This window comes from Haemaphysalis longicornis, unplaced genomic scaffold (assembly GCF_048455015.1).
Source record: "Haemaphysalis longicornis isolate Haplotype H1 unplaced genomic scaffold, Haemaphysalis longicornis Haplotype H1 scaffold_7, whole genome shotgun sequence".
Classification (NCBI taxonomy): domain Eukaryota; kingdom Metazoa; phylum Arthropoda; class Arachnida; order Ixodida; family Ixodidae; genus Haemaphysalis; species Haemaphysalis longicornis.
In genome coordinates, this window is record NW_027526422.1 from 137,369,115 (window position 1) to 137,389,775 (window position 20,661).

At 44.7% G+C, this 20,661-nt stretch overlaps 1 protein-coding gene across 6 annotated transcripts in view; it reads left to right on the forward strand.

Annotated features, from left to right (window-relative positions):
• The window catches only part of LOC144147054 (uncharacterized), a 148,167-nt gene that overhangs the window by 24,448 nt on the left and 103,058 nt on the right, over positions 1 to 20,661 (forward strand). For 3 of the 6 annotated variants that reach the window (XM_077679083.1, XM_077679082.1, XM_077679084.1), the window contains one exon: positions 4,316 to 4,421. In XM_077679083.1, the coding sequence (XP_077535209.1) occupies positions 4,397 to 4,421 (25 nt within the window). In that variant the 5' untranslated portion in view covers positions 4,316 to 4,396. Of the gene's footprint in view, positions 1 to 4,315; positions 4,422 to 4,750; positions 4,868 to 20,661 lie in introns of those variants that run through there. The other 3 variants (XM_077679081.1, XM_077679080.1, XM_077679085.1) reach the window with 1 other exon arrangement.

The window sequence follows — 20,661 nt, forward strand, 5'->3', positions numbered from 1 at the left end:
ATTTCACGTGGCCAAAAAGCGTGACCAGTAATTAGTAAAGGATTGCCCGAAAGGAAACTGGAAGCACATATCTAAAATATTTCATGAGAGTTGGGCGATGCGAGAGGAAATGAATGCTGAGTAATGGAACGGAAGGTTCTCAAGTACACACTAAACTTTCTGGCCGAAAAGGGTGTAAAAATTTTGCCCAATGGCGAACACCTTTAAAAGGTGTTTTGGCTAAAAAACGGTGTAAAGATGAAAAAGGGGTGTTCGTGGAAACACCCTAAAAAAGGGTGTAAGGTTGCTCATCGCCCTAAAACAAGGGTGTGGCCAGTGGAGCTAAGCGCGGTGCTGTGGATGGGCCGCGAGTGCAGCATCACATACAGACACATTTTACATGCACAAGCCACACTTGACGATAAAATGATTTGAGCAAGAAAACCAACTGAATGCATCGGGACAGGGAGTATAGACTTGCTTAGAAATACTTGCTGCTCTTTATGCTTTTATAGCAAGAAGAGGAAAGTCCTCTAATAGAGCCGGTGGGCTTGTCGCAAAAATAAGAAATTTGAGCGCTAATTTCGGAATTATGCATATTAATGTAAGCATATACAAATCAGCATGCGGATTTGCAAAAACTTTTTCATCGAGAAGTAGTTATTATGTTCAATAAGTTATAAATTTTATTAAATACCAGACAAATATTCCCCGCCATCTCAACACCCTTCAAAAAGGGTGTTGAATATTTACAACGTTTTTCCCAAAAGCATGTAAAGCTACTTAATAAGGTGTTGAAAACTAAGAAAAAGGGTGTAAGAGACCTCCAAATACCTTCAAAGTTGGAATTTTGGAGGTATTTCATACGCGTTTACACGGGTAGAGAGAATATTTTCTACAAGCGGAGTATGTTTTGTACCTCACCATGTTCCACACAACATAAATTGGCATAATTTATTACAAGCGAAGCTGTCTAACTTTGAACTAGGTTCGGTGGCGTTAGCAAAAAAGACAGAGAAAACTAACTGCGCCCCCTGTAAGGAGTGCACCACAGCAGATAAAGTATGAAACCACTGAATCAAGCTTTGTAGCCTGTTCGAGTGTTATCACAGAACGCGTAAGCGTATACGCACCTCTTACTAGACCATTTCAAATGCGCTAGCCTTTTTTGGATTCTAAAACCCAAAGAGAATTGGCGCAGATTGCACTGGTGGTGTAAGGCTGGAGAAATAGCATAAGTGAGGGCCGACCTAGCTTGTTTCCTTCTTGGATTCGCTGTCAGGGCTGGGGACACAGTGGGAAAGCCTTGTAAAATCTGGTTAAACGTGGCTTCACCACTGAGAGCTTATCCTAGCTTAGTAAGAGCATCGCAAAGCCTAGAAAACTTAGCAAAACATAGCGACACGGGAATAAACTAGGTGGACCCGCAGCTGCGCTGTTCTTTTTTTGCAAGTGAACATTTTTTTTCTACACCCTACAGAAAGCGAAGCGTATTTCCATCGTTCAACACCCTTTTTGCCGCACAAATATAGTTTTTTTTTATTTTAACTGTTCAAATTGATATTTCACGGGCCAAAGCTGAACTTGGGCCATGGGACACACCGTATATGGAAACGAGTGCTCATTGCAGACGAAGTCTTTTTTTTTTGCTTTTTAATATTTCTTACGAGTAGAGGAGGATATGAGGGGATGTCTGGTTCATTACAGTGCAATTACACGTGTATGCATGGCCCTATTCAATGAACAATTGAACACGTTTTCCACACCCTTTTAACACCATAAGAAAAACCAGGGGTGTTGAAGTTGATCAACCCCTTTTTTACGCAAAGAGGGTGTCGAGCTAGAAAAAGGGTCTTGATATTGAAAATAAAGTATGTAATGCGCTCCCAATCCTCTTTTTCCACTTATGCTGCATCCTTTTTGTCCAAAAAGGGTGTAAAAAAGTATAGTGTGTACGCTAAACCGAACACCGGTTCTGTGTGTATGGATGTGCGCACGAATGGTGAACATTGCGCCCATTATTGACGTGCTTTCATCGGGGACTAGCTTCCAGAGGGTAGTTAATGGCGTACGGACTTTGCAGAGTTTATCTCAAATGCTAGAGCCTGTGACACCAATGTGGCCCCTGTGTCAATAGAACTCGCTCAACAATTTAACCAACCGTGGCGGCCACTAAAATGCGAAGTTAGTAGGCAGGGGATTTGCCGCCAGAATCGTGTATAGAGCGTCTCATTGAGCTGCATTAGTTTTACGACAAATGTTGCGTGTGGTAAATAGCAGAGAAAGTGCATGACGACCGGTAATAGAAAAAAACCTGAGACACACGGTGCTCTATGTGTCTCCCTCATTTTATAATTCTTGCCCTTGACACACGATGTGGTCTGAGACTTTCTTTTTTTCTAGTCGTCAACCTCGGGTGTTTTTCTTGTTACTAGAGCAAATTTACTCTTCAATGCACAGCACGTACTGAATCCTGATGACAGCTTCGCTTAAAAAGACCGGCGTCGTAGGGGTTCAGTAGGCACCAATGAATAAACGAGGCTGAGTAGTGGCACGAGTACGAAGCCCCCATGAACCATACGCTGTCCTGAAGAAAGCCATAGAATACGGCTCTATCCTGTGTTGCTCGCAAAGTGGGTGGCTCGTACTCTACGCTCGTTTTTGAAGCGAAAGCATAATTATTGTGGCCCCTGGCGTCCTGTCAAAAACTAATGCACTTCCCTATATACCGGTTGGTCGACCGAAAAGTTGTGATAACACCTTTGCTAGAAACCGGGCTTCCATTGTGCGAAAACGGTTACTTGAAAATTTCGACAAAGGGGCGGTTCTAGATACGACAACACACACATATATCATAAAGAAGCAGTAAAATAGTATACCCTAATCACACAAACATCAAATGGGTATACATTTAAACCATTCCTAGATGCGTTTACTTATTTCGCGAAAAATTCGTCAAATAAGGTTGCTCGTCGTTTTCGATTTTGGTCTTGGAAGGTTTGGCGATGGATTGGACGCAGCGTGAGCAACGGTTGGACACAGTTTTAGCTTTCGCGCCTCTCTCAGCTTTTTTTTATTAAGGGACGGTAAATTTTCCTATAGTGGGCGTAAGACACACGCCTGCTCTTTCAGAAAAATAGCTCCCGGGCGTTGGGCCGGTTATGTATATCTTTGGCGACAATATTTATTTATTTATTTATTTACTTATTTATTTATTTATTTATTTTCAATACTGCCAGTCTCTTCCCGAGAACGTAGCAGATGGGCGTAGAGATTGTACCCGCAGGTGGTACATAAGTAAATATCTGGACAGTCTGGACAGTAACAGAAACACTTACATAATACAATGACAATCGTCATAACCTATAAGAGCTAAAATATACAAATTAAATTTCCTTAATTATATTTAGGACGAACACGGAGCTCGAATCCTTGAACAACACATGTGTAACAGTTACAACTTTTGCTCGCTTGTAACGAGAACAATCAAATAACAATTTTAAACTTCAGACACCGCGAAGAAACCAACAGCAACAAAGAAGAGAAATTGTACATAAAATAAAGTGGTACACAGGCAAATAACAGCAAACTTGCAAATATTCTAGTGAGAATTCACCACTAATATGTTTGCACTGGTGCTGTAATGCCTCTGAAAATGAGAGCGTTACAGTTTTAACGCATAATATTTTTTCTATTTTTGAGTTTAAGTTGTATAACGATTTCGCATTGGGAGATGAGCAATCTGAACAACTCTATTACATTGGGGCAAGTACAAAAAAATTGCAGTGGTTTAGCTTTGGCTAACCCTAGTTGATAGCGAAAGCTTCACTGCCGCTGTACGAGCGATTACTTCTAGATGTTAGCCTTCTTGCATTGCACGCGGCTCTGGGCCGCACGGGACCTCCTGGCCTTCCTTTTTGGAGCGAGTTCACCGCTTCAGCGGCGGCCTCCTCGCCTTCCTCCCCCCGGTGACGACACGGGTCCTGTGCACGTCTCCGTTCTCTCCTCTCCTATTTGTCCCCTGCCGGCTATCTTCCGCGCGATCGGGCCGTTGCTCCCTGCGGAGTACTTGCGGAAGGGGGTGTGGTTTGACCTCTAGCTCTCAAGGCCAAACTGGTCACCCCGCGAAGACTACCGAGGTAGCGTAGTGCAGCTTTCGCTACAAAAAGGTGTGCTTGAATATGTAATTGTGGTAAGGGTACTCTTTTGAACAAGCGTAAAATGATGAAACGTATATTGATGTTTCCGAAAACCCTCGCGCGTGCATTAAACACAACAATAAACCTTCCAGCTGAGCCTGTGCACAAACGTGTAAACGTGGGAATGTGTAACGCAGGTTATGCGTCGTCACCCTGTCCTGGAGAGTCAAGCCAAAAACCTCAAGTGAAGTGTCATCCTTGGAGGGAACGCCACCGACATGGGGCCAATTCTGGCCAAGGAGGGTATGTATTTGTTGTTTACTGGTGCAAATGCTTCTTAATACAGGTACGCTTTGACTTACCAATAGAGTGAGACATTAGAAATATACGTTACAGAATTGAAAATGAAATGGGGAGTCTATAATATTGCATGGTGTTACATCATTACATCGACATTTTACATGGTGGCCGGAAATATGAGAATACGCGTGGAAGATGGTGAAGCAGTCTATTTACGCAACTTTTAGTCGGCCGTGAAAGAGCCCTCGTAGGCTACGCCCCCCGCACAGCTTCTTCTTTCTTGAGGTTTGGACTCACACATTCTCATTTTCTTCTCCCGGTGACACGACCCCCTCGTCGGAGCGACCGTGTCGCTCGAGGCCGCCGTGGGTATACAGATGTGATGAACGTGCTAGAAGAGAAGGAAAGGGGACAGGTCCTTGCCGTCACATATGAGGATGACTTTCGCGGTGAACACCCGCCAGGAAATATGAGTGGCCGCTGATGGCACGAAGCAACGTCCGAGGCCCTCGGAGACGCGCCTAGGACCTAGGCATGGGAACGTCGTCGTCTTTAGGTCAGGTTGCGGCTGGCCAACAGATGTATTTACGTCTTTTACAAGTCGGCCATGCGACAGCCCGCGCAAGCTATGCCCCTCAAACAACGTCCTATAACAGCAGGGTGGGCCCATGGATCTCTCCTTCTTCTTTCCTTGACACCATGAATACTCAGGAAGTGACACAGGTTTTACTCATTTGCCTTCGGGGTGTCCTCCAGAAGAAAAAGGGCAAACAATGAGACCAAGGGGTGTATCGTTGAATTTGCGAAAACAATTGCGGTTCTTGCACACAAGGGGTCACCTTGTTATCAGTACCACATGTCATTGTACGCGCCTAGATGTTTCTTTGGTTTATGCAAGATCTGCTGAAAACCTCAAAGGGGGGCAATAAAATGATAATCCTCAGTTCGTTTTTACGATCACTTCGCCTGCAAACCTTTTTTATGTCCTCATCTGGGGATATTTTAAACAAATACGAATCCTTGTGGTTTTGCGGGTGAAGCCAAAGATACAAATTACACTTCTTATGTAATAATTTTAGCATTCCCATGCTGTGCGTTCTCATATACGTAAATATGCTATTCCCAAGTGATTTCCTACTTATTGTTTGCTTTGGCTAATATATACTGAATCATCGACATAATAATTCCTCTCGATAGACGTTTTTGTGTAATAGCGCAGCAAAAAATATTTTCGCCGAAGAATACTGCTGGATTGACTCTTTGCCAACCCTGAATGCGTGCTGCATGTCCGTGTAGCGTTGATTATCTCACGGCCACTTCTATTTAGACACGCCCGACTGTTTGGTTTTAGATCCACAAGTCTAAGACATAGCGGAGCCTCTCTGTCGTAATATTTAACACTTAACACAGAGTGTTTTGTGCAGCCCACTGTTAATAATTATTCCCATAAATCCATTTGTAGAAACGAACCTGTATCTCTACAGAGGCTTGAATGGCTACAGTTCCGCTACTCAGAGTACTTCGGCATCAGAGTATCTGCGGACAAGTATCCTTATACTAAGCGCAACGCCACACCACTTCGTCAGCTCTTAGATACCTAACACTGTCTTCTGGAATGTGTTCCTCTGAGATTTTACCATCTACGCGCAGCGAGCAAAGAACGCCGAAAAGCTTCACCCAATTCACGGTGCCAACGTCGCTGAGCGGCCGACAAACAAGTACACGCAAGAAATCATGATTCACTGAGGCGCAGTCCAAACGAGTGCAAGAAACACAACCGGATGGTTTGTACGTTTCGCTATATTATGCCCCTCAATAACTTAGGTTATGAAAGTTACACGGATAACAGTTTTCTGCTGTCAGACAAACCTAGTCTTTTTGATGCTGTTGGAGTGGCTAAGTAACGTTGGCATACGGCCTATATTGTTATTAGTAATATTATAACAGCGAAATACAGTTCGCCGAAAAACGGTGTGAGGTAAAGCATACCACATTTGTGTAGTCATTTGATGGCATAGCATTTATTTCTAAATTTCTGTTATAAAACGCCAGCTACAGCAGCTTTATTTAAATTTACTGTTTTATAGAAGTCCGGGTATTAAGAGCCAGCGAGTATTTCCAATCGTTCAAAGCCACGATGGCAAATAACTAATGACAACCACAAACTGAAACTCACTTTAACAATAGAGTTGTCCTAGAAAACAGTCGCAGAGTAATTTTCCGCAGGATATCTGTGAGAGATGTAAAGCTGTATACAATTTGCAAGGTGGCTGTTCCACAAAATATAATTTGCGCATGGACGTCGCCCATGATTGTGCCATTGAGGTGTATCGATATACAGCGTCGCTATTACTAGCAAGGAAAAGGTTCAGCACCCTTAGGTTTTGGCTGGGTAACAACCTGGTTGTTGTGTGTTTGCTGGATAACGCACCAGCACGCCGATCGTTACCTGGGTAACGAACGGCATGCCTTTCTCGAATTTGTGCGCCATCACTCTCTAATTGCCGGCTCTCTTGTATTGCAAATTGTAAAACATTACTATCCGCTTGGCAAGTTTTGCATCGAAAGTGCATACCGGTACACGACATAACCCAATCATGTCAGGCATACGTAGACACAATACGCCTTGTGTCATATTCAGCTATTCGCGAAAGCCTTTATTTGTCACTCTAAAGTCAATATCAGAAAAATCATCCTGAAAGTAGTTGCTCTAACGACCTAATTATCCTATCCGGCATCATTTACTGGCCAAAAATCATGCACTGTGGAGTTGTAAACACTTCGGCATTCTCGTTTGGCTTAAATAGATCCGCTAATACGGTAAAAACGTAAGTCCTGTTTGATTCAAACTATCCTGAATCAATTTGATGACGTTGGACAGCTTAAGCGGCGATATAACCGTGGGAAATTTTTCCCATCTCGTCTGATCGATTACTATCACTGGGAGGTTTGTTACCTATAACATGAAGCCAACGCTAGTAAGCCATTAGATTAGTCCCACAGAGACACGTAAGAAAGTACTTCGTCATGCTCGTTGTCCTCAGCATAAAACTATTCCGCGTAAGTTTCATTAGGGTAATTTATTAAACTTCAGAAATAATCGCAGATTCAAACAATGGTGTTTTGTCTCTTGAAAATGTTTGTACTGCGCTCCTGTGAATTTTGTTTTGTGCAGTGCATTAGATTCTCTTCCCTCTAAAATTATATTCGCACCGTGTACTGCGCCCATTTTTTTTCGTTGAACGACGGACGCTGAGGCTTCCGCCACTCCGCCAAAGGGTAGTGCTGGGACGGTTGAGCTGGTGAGTGCATGTGGCTGGTCGAGCAAGATGCTTGTCACATAGCAGCCGGCGCGAGCCCCTTCGTGCCTTATCTCCCGAGCGCCCATCTCTTGCTGCCTGCCGCCTGTTATCGGGCCTCAGGGATGCTCGAGTTTTGAAGAGGTTTGGTGTGCTTATCACACTTGTTCCCGCATCGTGGTCAACGACATATTGAACGTGTTTTCCGCGAGAGCAATATTTCTGCTTTATATATCTTCTGCGCTCCTCACGAGACCTGACACCGCCTGTTGGTTTATCTTCAACAAACCATTACGCCAGCTTCGAAAGAATAAAGTGCACCACACGGTATGAGAGCCCGTGGATGTGTTGTGTCTGTTTGATTATACTCAGCTTATTTTTAGTTTAGACGTCGTATTTAAAACAGCATTGGGTTTGCAGAGGACTCCTGACGACACTTCGATAGTCGCTTCGGCTTTCTTTCTTGTTGTGAAAAGAAGGAATTCACTTCATATCAAGGCAGCCTCCTAAATCCGGAATGGCTTTGGGGAGCACTCACCACGTGAACAGACTTTACCTCATTTGTTCACACTGGTTTAGAGGCTCGTAGTAATGTTCGCATCGACTAGATTAAAAACCGTAAAATTATTGTCCCATGAAGGCATGCAGCAGGGAACAATTTAGCCATGCTGCCTATGCCTGACTTTGTCTTCATGCCGTACGACGCCAAGTTTATAAATCTTCGCTCCATGACTGGGTGCATTGAGCTGTTCATGGCATCCTCGAGCCAGCTTTTACACATGACTGAGAAAAGTCACCCATCTCAATGAAAAGCATTTCACTGTAATAATTTTTGTATTTCACTGTAAGAAGTATTTTATTGTATGTATTTCACTATCATTGTTGAAGAACTCGACCTACGCCACGGCTACGCGAAGAACACCCGTTTTGTCTTCCTTCTCTCCTAGCTTGATGACCTGTACTTTGGCAAGCGGGCTTCTTTTCACAAATATCGTAATCATCATCAGCATATGTCTGGTTGTGTCCACTGCAGGACGAAAACGTCTCCCAACGATCTCCAACCACGCCTATCGACTGCTAGCTCAGTCCATGGTTTCCCCAAAAATTTTCGTCGCTCATATCTCCGTCGAGTCCTCGGCCGACCGCTATTGCGTTTGCGGGCTATTGACAAGCACTCTGTTAAACTGATGGTCCACCTTTTGTCCCTCATACACATTACGTGACCCACGCGTGCCCATTTCCTTCGCCTAATTTGAACTAGAATGTCCTCCACATTGACCTGTTCCCTAATTTATGTGGATGTTTTCTTATCCTTCAGCGTGTCCCCTAGCATTTTCCGTTCCATGGCCCAAAGTTTCTGCCCCGAAAGTCGTTACTGGAAGAACCCGTTGATTAATTACAAGCGTTTTTTACTGACAGTGGAAGCTTACTTGTCACCATCATCACCATCACCATCAGCCTATCTACGTCCACTGAAGGGCAAAGGCCTCTCCCATTATTCTCCAATTGCCTCAGTCCTGTGCCAACTGTGACCAATTTATCCCCGCAAACTTCTTAATCTCATCTGCCCATCAAACTTTCTGCCGCCCCCTGCAGCGCTTGCCTCCTCTAGGGATCCACTCTGTTACCCTTAATGACCAGCGGTTATCTTGTCTTCGCATTACATGCCCTGCCCACGTCCATTTCTTCTTAATCGCTACTAATATGTCCTTAACACGTGTTTGTTCCCTGACCCACTCCACTCTCGTCTTGTCGCTTAATGTTACACCTATCATTTTACGCTCCATTTCCCGCTGAGTCGTTCTCAATTTAAGTTGAACCCTCTTCATGAGCCTCCTAGTTTCTGCCCCGTAGGTGAGTACCGGTAAGATGCAGCTGTCATGCACTTTCTTCTTCAGCGACAATGGTAAGCTGCTATTCATTATCTGAGAATGCCTGCCATATGCACCCCTCCCCATTCTGATCCTTATAATTAGTTCTGCCTCATGGTTGGGGTCTGGGGTCACAACTTGGCCTAAGTAGATATATTCGCTTACCACTTCCACTGCCTCGCCACCTATCTCAAACCGCTCTGCTGTCCCGAGGTCCCGAGGTCTGCTGTCCCGAGATCATTACTTTAGTTTTCTGCATATTATTTTCAGGCCCACGGTTCTACTCTGTTCGTCCAGAGCGGAAAGCATGCTTTGCAATTCGTCCCCCGAGTTACTTAGCAAGGCAATGTCATCAGCAAATCTGAGCTTACTGAGGTATTCTCCATTAACCCTTACTGCCACCTGTTCCCAATCCAACGTTCTGAATACTTCTTGTAAACATGCTGTGAATAACATTACAGAGATTGTGTCTCCTTGTCTGACACCCTTCCTTATAGTTATTTTGCTGCTCTCCTTATGGAGGATGATGGTCGCTGTGGACCCATTGTAGATATCCTCTAGTATTCTTACATAAAGCTCATCTACGCCCTGGTTCCGTAATGCCTGAATGACTGCTAGGGTTTCGACCGAGTCAAATGCTTTCTCATGATCTATGAAGGCTATATATAGGTGTTCAGTATACTCAGCGCACTTCCCGATCACATGATTCATCGTGTGAATATGGTCCATTTTTGAATAACCTTTACGGAACCCTGCTTGTTCTTTAGGTTGACTGAAATCTAAGGTTGCAGCAATTCTGTTAGCGATTACCTTGGTAAGTACCCTGTAGACGACTGACAGTAAGCTGACCGGCCTGTAATTTTTCAAGTGCTTCATGTCGCCTTTCTTATGGATTAGGATGGTGTTCGCGTTCTTCCAAGATTCCGGTACCATTGCGGTCATTAGGCATTGCGTATACAGGTTTGCCAGTTTTTAAAGTACAATTTCTCCGCCGTCCTTCAAGAGGTCTGCTGTTATCTGATCCTCACCAGGTGCTTTGCCCCCTTTCATTTCTTTCAAAGCCTTCCTTACTTCTTGGGTCGTTACTGGTGGGATGTCTATCTCCTCTGAGCTACTGTCTCGTTCGGCATTATCCTGGATGTCCCGGCTACTGTACAGATCCCTGTAGAGCTCCTCGGCCACTGTGACTTTTTTATCCCTATTTGTGATGACATTGCGTTGCTTATCTTTAAGTGCATACATCTGATTTTTCCCCCCGCCAAGACGCTTCTTCACAGATTTTAGGCTACCTCCGTTCTTTACAGCGTATTCGATCCTCTCCATATTATACTTCCGTATGTCAGCTGTCTTACGCTTATTGATTAACTTCGAAAGCTCCGCTAGTTCTATTCTGTCAGCTGCGGTAGAGATTGTCATGATTTGCCGTGTCCTAATTAGATCCTTCGTCTCCTGTGAAAGTTTGCCAGTATCCTTTCTAGGCATAGTGCCCCCGACTTCTACTGCACACTCCGTGATAATACGTGTAAGGTTGTCGCTGGCTGCCTGTGTCGTAAGCTCGGCTTCCTCGTTAGGAGCTGATTATCGGTTCTGCAGCCCTATCCTGAATTCTTCTATTTTACGTCTTAGTGTTCGCTCATTTATCGGTTTCTTTCGTACTAGCTTGTTGCGGTCCCTCCTCAAATCTAGCCTAATTCGAGATCTTACCATACGGTGGTCACGGCACCTTACCCTTCCGAGTACTTGCACATCCTGCACGACGCCAGGGTTATCGCATAATATGAGGTCTATTTCATTTTTATGCTCCCCATTCGGGCTCCTCCAGGTCCACTTCCGACTCTCCTGTTTACAGAAGAAAGTATTCATTATGCGTAGGTTATTCTGTTCTGCAAACTCAACTGGTAGGTCCCCCCTGCTATTTCTACAGCCCAGACCATAGTTCCCAACTGCCTTGTCTCTAGCCTGATTCTTGCCTACTTTAGCATTGAAGTCCCCCATAACTACGGTATACTGTGTTTCTACTTTAGCCATGGCCGATTCCACATCTTCATAGAAGCGTTCCACTACTTGGTCGTCGTGGCTGGATGTGGGCTCGTAGCCCTGCACCACCTTGAGCTTGCACCTCTTATTCAGCCTAATTACAAGAGCTGCTGCCCTTTCGTTAATGCTATAGTATTCTTCTATGTTGCCAGCTATGCTTTTATTGACTAGAAACCCGACTCCCAGTTCTCTTCTGTCCTCTAGGCCCCGGTTCCGTAAGACGTGTCCATTTTTCAGCACCGTAAAGGCTTCGCCTGATCTCCTAACCTCGCTAAGCCCTAATACACCCCATTTAATGTCCTCTAACTCCTCGAACAACACCTAGAAACTCGCTTCGCTAGATAAGGTTCGCGCGTTAAACGTTGCCAGGTTCAGATTCCATTGGCGGCCTGTCCGGATACAGGGATTCTTAGCACCCTCAGCTGCGTCATAGGTCTGACCGCCGCCGTGGTCAATTGCTTCGCAGCCGCTGGGGACTGAGGGCCGTGGGTTAATTGGCGTATTCATTGGCGGTTGTGCCGTTACTACACCAGGGTGGCCAATCCTGCTCTGGTGAGGAAGTGAACTACCGGCAATGGTCGCCGGGGTCAGGCCGCACCCCATGCCCCTTTGTTCAATTCCATCACTAACGCGGATTTTTTTTAATCCGGTGGGAATTGTCCGGCACCGGGATTCAAACCACGGTCCTTCTGCACGCGGGGCGGGTGTTCTACCTCTACGCCATCGCTGCATCGTGTAACCATATCTGAATTCTTACAAAACGCATCCCACTCCATGCTTATTGTGTGGGTAATTTCCCTTTCATGATTTCTATCTATTTCCAAGACTTCATTAGCCAACTTAAAGTCATGTCTGTTAGCGTAGTGCTTAGACGTTACTTTGGATTTTTTCATATTTATTTTTAAGAAGCTTGCAGCCATACATAGCGAGCACAACAGGAACAGCATGCGCTGCTGCAAATCCTGGTTTTCCTCCACGTAAGGTTCCTCAACACACCCTTCAGGCAGGCTGTAAATAATTGTGGCGATATTGTGTCCCCTTGACGGACACCCCTGTGTATAATAAATTTACAAGTTCTGTGATAAAGCCGTACAGTTCCCGTGGATCCGTTGTATAGTTCTTTGAAGAGCGTAATGTATGCTTCATCCAAACCGTGTTCACGAAATGCCTTTATTAGTGCTGAAGTGGGCGCAGAGTCAAATGCTTTTTAATAATCTATTATTACCATATTCAGCGGTGCATTATGCTCTGAACAATTTTCGATTACCTGGTCGATAGCGTGAATATGGTCCAAAGGTGAGGAACTTTTCGTATAATCGGTCTGTTCTCGTGACTGTTGAAAGTCTAAAGTTGGGCTGATGCGATTGAGAAATAATTTTTAGATAATAGAGAAGATGTTATGGGCCTGTAATTTTTATGCAGTTAGGCATCCCCTTTCTCATTTGGAGCAGCTAGATTCGCATTTTTGCACGCCTTTGGCACCACTGAGCAGTGCCAGTCTAGGACTAGAAGCTTTGTTAGGACAACATGGCCTCAGAAGCATAACCTCTCAACCTTAATGCCATCGTCTCCTGGAGCTTTGCCTTTTTTATTGCTTGGAGCGTCGTTGCGACCTCATCTGTCATACCCGGGGGACCGTGACCGACACCAATTACGTAAAAACGTGCCTCTGAGTCACGGGCACAAGCGAACTGTTTTGTGTCCCCGCGGGCATCACGAATTGCAAACATAAAATTTTCGCCAATAGTCAGCTTCCTTCTAGTCGCTTTCAAACTTCCGCGGTGCTTCAGTGTTGCTTCAATTTTTGTAACATTGAATGCACGGATGTCGGCAGTGTTGCGTTTGTTGATCAATTTGTACAGCTCTGTCACTGGGAGGGGGGGAGGCGCTGGGGGGGCGGTGGGGCCCTGGGCCATGGGTACCAGCCGCCTCGGTAGGGGGCGGGTGCCACAAGTGCCTCTCCAGTGTCTTTAGTAGACGTCGAAAACTGGAAGGCGACTGCCACTAAACTGGCGCTGCCTATTCAAACTCTTCTCCATTTTCAGTATAATGGGGAAGGCAAGAAGAATCATAGCATTCAAAAATGCGTTGGGGATTATAAGATAATGTGCGCGGCGTGAAGAGTTACCGCGAAACCACCGGAGAGTGTGGGGAGCAAGCTTGTTCTTTCCGGGGGGATGGGAAGGGGGGGGGGGACAGTAAAGATGCGTGTCCCCGGAGGCGCTTTCCTGCGCCGAAATCTCGACTCACTGGCGTTTAGCTTTCGCCCTTCATCTGAAAAGCAGCCACCCAAGCTGGGCTTTCATTGTCACATTAATTCACTTGAATCCCAGAGCTTCACGGTAACGATGTGCGTCTGATGCTGGGCGTGTCTGCATTCCATTGCGCATGAAGGCGCGACGAAGGTCAGTCTCCTCTGGAATCTAAGAAAGGGAGACACGCACGTTGAAAATGATTTCTGGGTTGCTGTCTTCTGCCCTCCGTGAGACCTGACAAAGATGTACACGGGAAAACTTGTAGACTGTAGCGTCGGCGCTTTACCTGCACGCGGAGACACCCCTCTCCCCATTTTCTTAGGAAACCGTTCTCGAGGAGAGAAAGGGAGTAAACCCAATTTCTACCACCGGTTCAGGGGAAGTGGACAATTTCGTTTCTCAATTGCAATGGACCTTTTTCCAGTATCGGTACTTTTAGCAGCCACCATGGCGAACCTAACCTGGTAGTAAGGTACACCTCAAGAAATGTTTGGCTCTCGGGGAACCCGTGCACAAAATATCATGGTCCTGCCATCCCTCCCGCACCTAACGTCACCCGTGACTATCACATTAATGTCACAGTAGCAGGCGCACGCTCGCGTGACTAATTTGAAGTGACCGCAGAACCCTTTTTTCTTCACTTTTTAAATGCGGAGCATTTCTTAGGCTCGCCTTGTCCTCCGTCGTTGATGGCGGCGCCGTCCACACGCTCACTGTGCATGCGCAACACTCCTCCTTACACCCACAGCTCCGCGATACTACACTATAAAAAAATAGTTAACGGCGCCCGGTTTCGATTCCACGACTCTCTGGCCGCAGCGGGAGGTACGCGGTGCTCTTCCTACTACGCTACAATTCCGGGACAGGAGCAAGTGGTACGAACGCGCCTTATGTCCTTGACTCATTCAAACTACGTCAAGAAGCTAATGATACCACGAAGGCACGTGAAGCGGAACGTCAACGGAAACGACGAACTCAGAACTTTAGAGGGGGATGCTGAATTTCCCGTCGGAAAGCTGTGGCGGCAAGCGCCACGAGCCTTGCAGCTCAACCAGCCCCGTCCGCAGCGCCTCTGATGCTGATTGTGGCAGGATGTCCCTAGGGATTGGCCAACCAAAGAATCCATCACGAGATAGGTTCGTGTTCAACCACCGTCGTCATCTTTCCGTAAGGGAACCACCGAAGCAGCAGAAGAACGGGAAGACAAAGCTGCGAAGAGGAGGGCGTGTACATTGCTCTCAGCCGGTGCACCAATGTCAACAACCTTTACCTCACCAAAGCTGACGGAGATTACCGATTCTACCACAGATACAACATCGACAAGAACATGATGGACGAGTTTCGGCGCCTCGAGAACCACCGCCTACTCACCGTAACACAACAGCACTTGCGTGACTTTGCCACCGGTGTGGACCCGGACCCGGAATTTCCTCTGGCGCTAGTAAAAACCAGATCACTCAACATAACGGCAACGCAATGGAACCACACGGAACCCCCACGATGCTTCGCATCCTCATCAGGGTTCCCCATGGGAAGATGGTGTAATTTTTTTTTTCATTTTCGTTTCTCCCTCACTTGTAGCAAAGTGCTCGCAGCGTGGTCAGCCTCAAACAATTTTGCCCCTTTCCATTGAAAGCCTTTTTGTGTGCACGTAGGAACTCTGCGAACTGCCCGAAAAGAGAAAATAAAGCCGTGCAGCCTTCGGAAGCATAGCCGCTGCTCTCCAAGTCGCAAGCTGAGGGGGCGTCCTTTGGTTTTTTTCGCCCGAGGCTACTGCCAAGAATGGCCGACCGGCGGCCCGTGCATGTGCAGATCGCTACTGGAAGAAGGTCTCGCATCTGGAACCAGAAACACAAAACCAAAAGTACGTCCCCAGTTCCACAGATGTAATAATTTCAACACTGTATGATATCGACAAGACAACGCGGTCCCTTGAATGAGCCATGCGCTTAAGAACCATTAATTTAGAATCTGATAAAGCGTTGTTTGCGCTGTAGCTGCCGTCTGTAAGATTTTAAATTTGCACCGAATGTATTTAGGCTACAAGGCCTGACGCTCCGATACCCCTCATTCCCAAAAATTTTTATATTCGCCCTAATATCCCCCTATACGACTACAGTGCAGGGATACTAAACTTATAACGTAAAAGCAATGGTAATGCACAACTAGTGTTCCGCAAGTTTCCACTCCCACGAAGACCAACTATTATGACCAAATATTTTTGTTTGCTAATAACTGAAGTGAAGGCACAACAAAACAGCCACGGTTCAGTTTTCACGATGTCAAAGAACATGTTATTACGTCAAAAGAGTTAAAATATTTGCAGGCATTGCCCTAACTTGAAAACAAAGAGAAGAGACATTCAGGTGGCGTTCTAAATGATGTTGCTGAAATCTTCCAATGCCTCTAAATGAGCTTTTTAAAAGCCGGATCTTGTTTTCTTTCGCATAACTGCAGGCTATCAGAAGAATATTTTTTTGCTGCTATTTTACACCATCCGCTAACCTGGGATTTTCTAATGACCTGCTCGACGCACTATAAGTATTATTACAAAATTTTCTAATCGTGCTATGTTTGTTTTGCCAGGTTTGATTTCCCCACATTACCTTGAAACCCTCTACGACAGTGACAACGCTATCGGAATCCTCTACTTTCCGATCATTATGCGCCTACTTTTACTTAACACAAGCGACTATCCAGCTAAACAGGATATCTTCATTTGTATGTTCGACCTAATACAAGTGTCCCAGACAATGCTTCCTATATTAGCCACATGGCTGACATTAGCGATCTCTGTATTGTTTGTATTGCCTTTGTCCAGCCGAAAGGGCCATCTCATTCGTCCAACAAACCAAACAGAATTTGCAACTATGGAAAAGTCACTTTTGCTGCTACTGACAACCCGATTCATGAATAAATGTAGGAAATTTTTTCAACATCGTTTGGTTGACAAAAACTGGTACATGTTTAAAGCAGTTCTTGTATATTCCAGAAAAGATCAGTTTAATGAATCGTAGTTCGCATTGGTTTAATGCAATAATTAGCGCTATAAAAACCAAAACAAACGGCTTTTCTGTAAGGGTAAATATCCAGGTAATCCAGAAGCCTGGATCCTTCACATAAAAAAACGAGTATTTATAAAAGAAAAACATTAAAAGAAGCAAAACATGCTTACTTTAGCATCACTCTTCCTTCATTATTGCCAAAATATCCCCAAAAGTTCTGCATCGTGGGTAATTGTATCGGACGCTCGTATTCCAAAGCCCGCGCTTAAATACAACCTGCAACGTTTTTGTTCATTGCTATGCAAAAGGAGATACGTCTTAACACTTTATTTTAACAATACAAAATAGGTAGGCAAACTTAATTTTTAAAAATTCAGGAAAAATAAATAAACAAAATAAAATAAAGGAAATTAAAATATATCAATGAAGGAAAAATAAAAAATATAAAATAAAGAAAACGAAATAAAGGAAATTATCGTAATAACAAAAAATAGTGGCAATTATGCTGATTTGTTCTGATTATTGCTGACATTTTGTATGAGAGAGGGGTCACAAATTTCCTGGGGCTCCGGATGCAAGGTTAGCCAGGAACGCCACTGCTGTGGAATAAGATTTTCAAGCACTTGTCAATAAGTTACTTAGTTTTCTGTGATAAGTTGGATTGACATTCCGGCAGTATTTTACCAATGGCTAGTGCATGCTGGCTGAATGACCGCATAGGTGAAATGATAATTGAGAAAGTCAAGATCATTGTTTTCTTTAGACTACATGGAGAAATTTATTTTCAATTACAATCTCATTTCTTTCCGTTTCCGTTTGACGGAGGGCAAATTAGGAGTCTTCTGCTTTATCATCTTTAACTTTTCCCTTCTTGAATCCAGGCGAATACGACTGCTGACTATTCTATGATTAGTGGTTTTAACGCGCCAATCATTTGTACGTCGTGAATTATGCGAGGGGTTCCAGTTCGCTGATTATTGATCTCGGCAAAGGAAACCGGCGTTTCTTCGCGGCTCTTTCTGAAGCCTAGGCCAAATTCCCCAACCACATGCTCCCATATCTGCTGTGCCCTGATTTTGACACTGAAGTCGCCAATAATGGTAGTGTAGAGAGTTTTTACTTTTCTCATTGGCAGTTCAATGTCTTCGTAAAATCCGCCCAGAGCCTCGTCATCGCATTGATATAGGCGCATAGACCGGCAACAAATGTAACGTTCTTTTTACTGAGCCTAATAACGAGAGATGCTGCATGGTCATTAATGCGGTAAAATTCTACCACATTCTTTAATGTAAATCTATGAACCAAAAATCCTAGGCCTAAGTGGTGTGTTTCGGAAGGCCCACCATAACAGAAAATATCACCAGTAGGGAGCACTACACATCTCTCCCCGACCCTTCTTACCGGGCTCAGCCCTCTATATCCCATCGAATATCGGGTAACTCATGTAAGAGAACAGATATACGGGGTTCGCTCGAAAGAGTTCGACCATAAATGTGCAAATAAACCATTCCCAGTAACGGCGTACCCGGACCTTAAGATTCTTATCACATTATGGTGTATTGTTTACCGCCCTGGGTAGGGGCAATGCAGCTGCTGGGTTCTGAAGGCTGATGTTGTGGTTGTGTAATAATTAGGAGGTTTTTGGCAATTGTACTTGACCAGGGTTTCCGAATCCTTGTCTGGTGAGGAAATGCTACTCGTGTCCTAGGGAGTTTCACCTATTATGGTTGCACCTGTCTATTACAGCCTCCCGTGGTATCTGGCGATGTTACCACTGCTCCAGGCAACATTTAAGACTTGGTAATGCAATAGAGGGCGGTTGCTGAGCATCGGTATGCCGAGAATATGTGGCACGGGCCATTGATACACAGAAACTGTGACATCTACAAAGCACCGCTTGGTTTTTGACTTTAAGGATATTGTACAGACTGGTTTTACAGTATTCCCCTAAGCACTCGCCCAGGTATGTGGCGTGACCATTACTTACAATAGGCTCTAGGCGTGGCATGGACCCTACAACGGGACCGGACAATGCGGGACCCGACAAAGGTTATACAAACGCGCATTTTTCTCTGTACATATGTGCGAACATGGATTATGTATTTACGACTGAAAGTGATGTGGAAAGACGTATGCTGGCAGGTGCATACAGCGCGAGGAGACCGGGATAGATCGCCTTTCCGCTTTTTTTTATTCCCGAAAGCGTCTTTTTTAAGCAAAGTAAATAAATTGTGCGGCAACCGCAAATTGGAGTCGAAAAAACTGGCACCTACACGCACGTAGCTCAAACTATTTTCCGTGGTTATTTTACTGCGGCACGATACCGTGTGAAATTGTAAAGTGCAACACCACTTCTCTGGAAAGTACGAACAACATTTCTGGTGACGACTATAACAGACACCGATGCGGACAGAAAGAGCAGGGAAAGATCCATGTCGTGCCAGTTTAGGCAGAAAAAAAACATAGGGAATAGGCGTTTATATCCACGAGGTTCCCCGCCTGGTGGTTTCGAAAACCAAATGTTCAACGTGTTTCCCCACAGCTGATTCACTCCAACAGATCTAACACCTGTCTTGAAAAGAGGTTTAGAAATTTTGTGATAGGAGACATTGTAACCTATAACAGGAAAAGGTAATTGGATTACAAGAATCTTTTCTGCCTGAAGTAAATGAAACGATATATAATAACGGGAAGTGTTATTGAATACAGGTGATTCGATATATGTAACAAGTTCTGTGCAACTTTGCTCCAAGCAGGGCTTCGTCGCAAGAATGTTTTTTGTTGAAGGGAGGCAGCTGAGGTTGCATACGCCAACTCGATGGTTTAAAAACATCTTTAGGTTATCCTTCTAGAAATCGCAAACTGTTTTTGTGGTTATAGAACGCAACTGGTGTTATCAATCTGGGCAAAAATCACAATTCGCCGTATGCAAGAGTTGAAGCAATACGCTAATTCTGGTGTTTACAAAATCCTTCACTATACCTCTTGTGATATTGGCATCCGTAGTTTGAAACTGGAAAGAAATCACGATCGGCCATACTGAAAAAAAATTCGAATGAGGTGAGCACTTAAATTATCAACATGTATATAAAACAGCTGGTAAATCTTCGATTCAAACCCATCTCCTAAGATGCGATGGTGTAAGATAGAAGTTAATGGTCGCACGACTTCCTCGAAGAGTTCGTGCCTTTATTCAAAGTGTTGTGTCACCTCACCTTCACTGGTTTTGAAATGAGAAGAATCGGTCATTATTTAGTCTCATCATCAAGAGAACGACCTTTCTGTTATGGCGGCAGTTGGGAAGAATGTTAGCGACATTCACCAACATTTGAGAATGCAAGGTCCAAAAGTCAAAGTTTATCCGTGAGTTATAACTTTAAATAACTCTAGAAATTGAAACAAGAGCCACTATGACACATGTGGCTTATTTGGCGTTGTATCTGCGCACCAGGTGTAGTGGCGCAGCCTCGATTACTTCACAGTACTCACTAGCAGCAATACCCGTGGCTGAGGGGCTCACATTTTGATTATGATTACCGAATCTACTGCTTTTAAATTGTCCGTGTGTCCCAGTAAACGCTAGTGATGGGTGACTGCAGAGTAGCGTTTAAGGCGGCTCTGTTTTGCAGAGAGACACGGATAGACAAAAATTTCACCTTTTCTCCTGCAAAAGAAAGGCTATCTTGTTTAGAACCAATGTAGCGGTATATCAGAAGAAACCTGTTTTAGACGCTGTCATATAGTGCTGCATACCATCTTTGTAAATTACAAAGCAG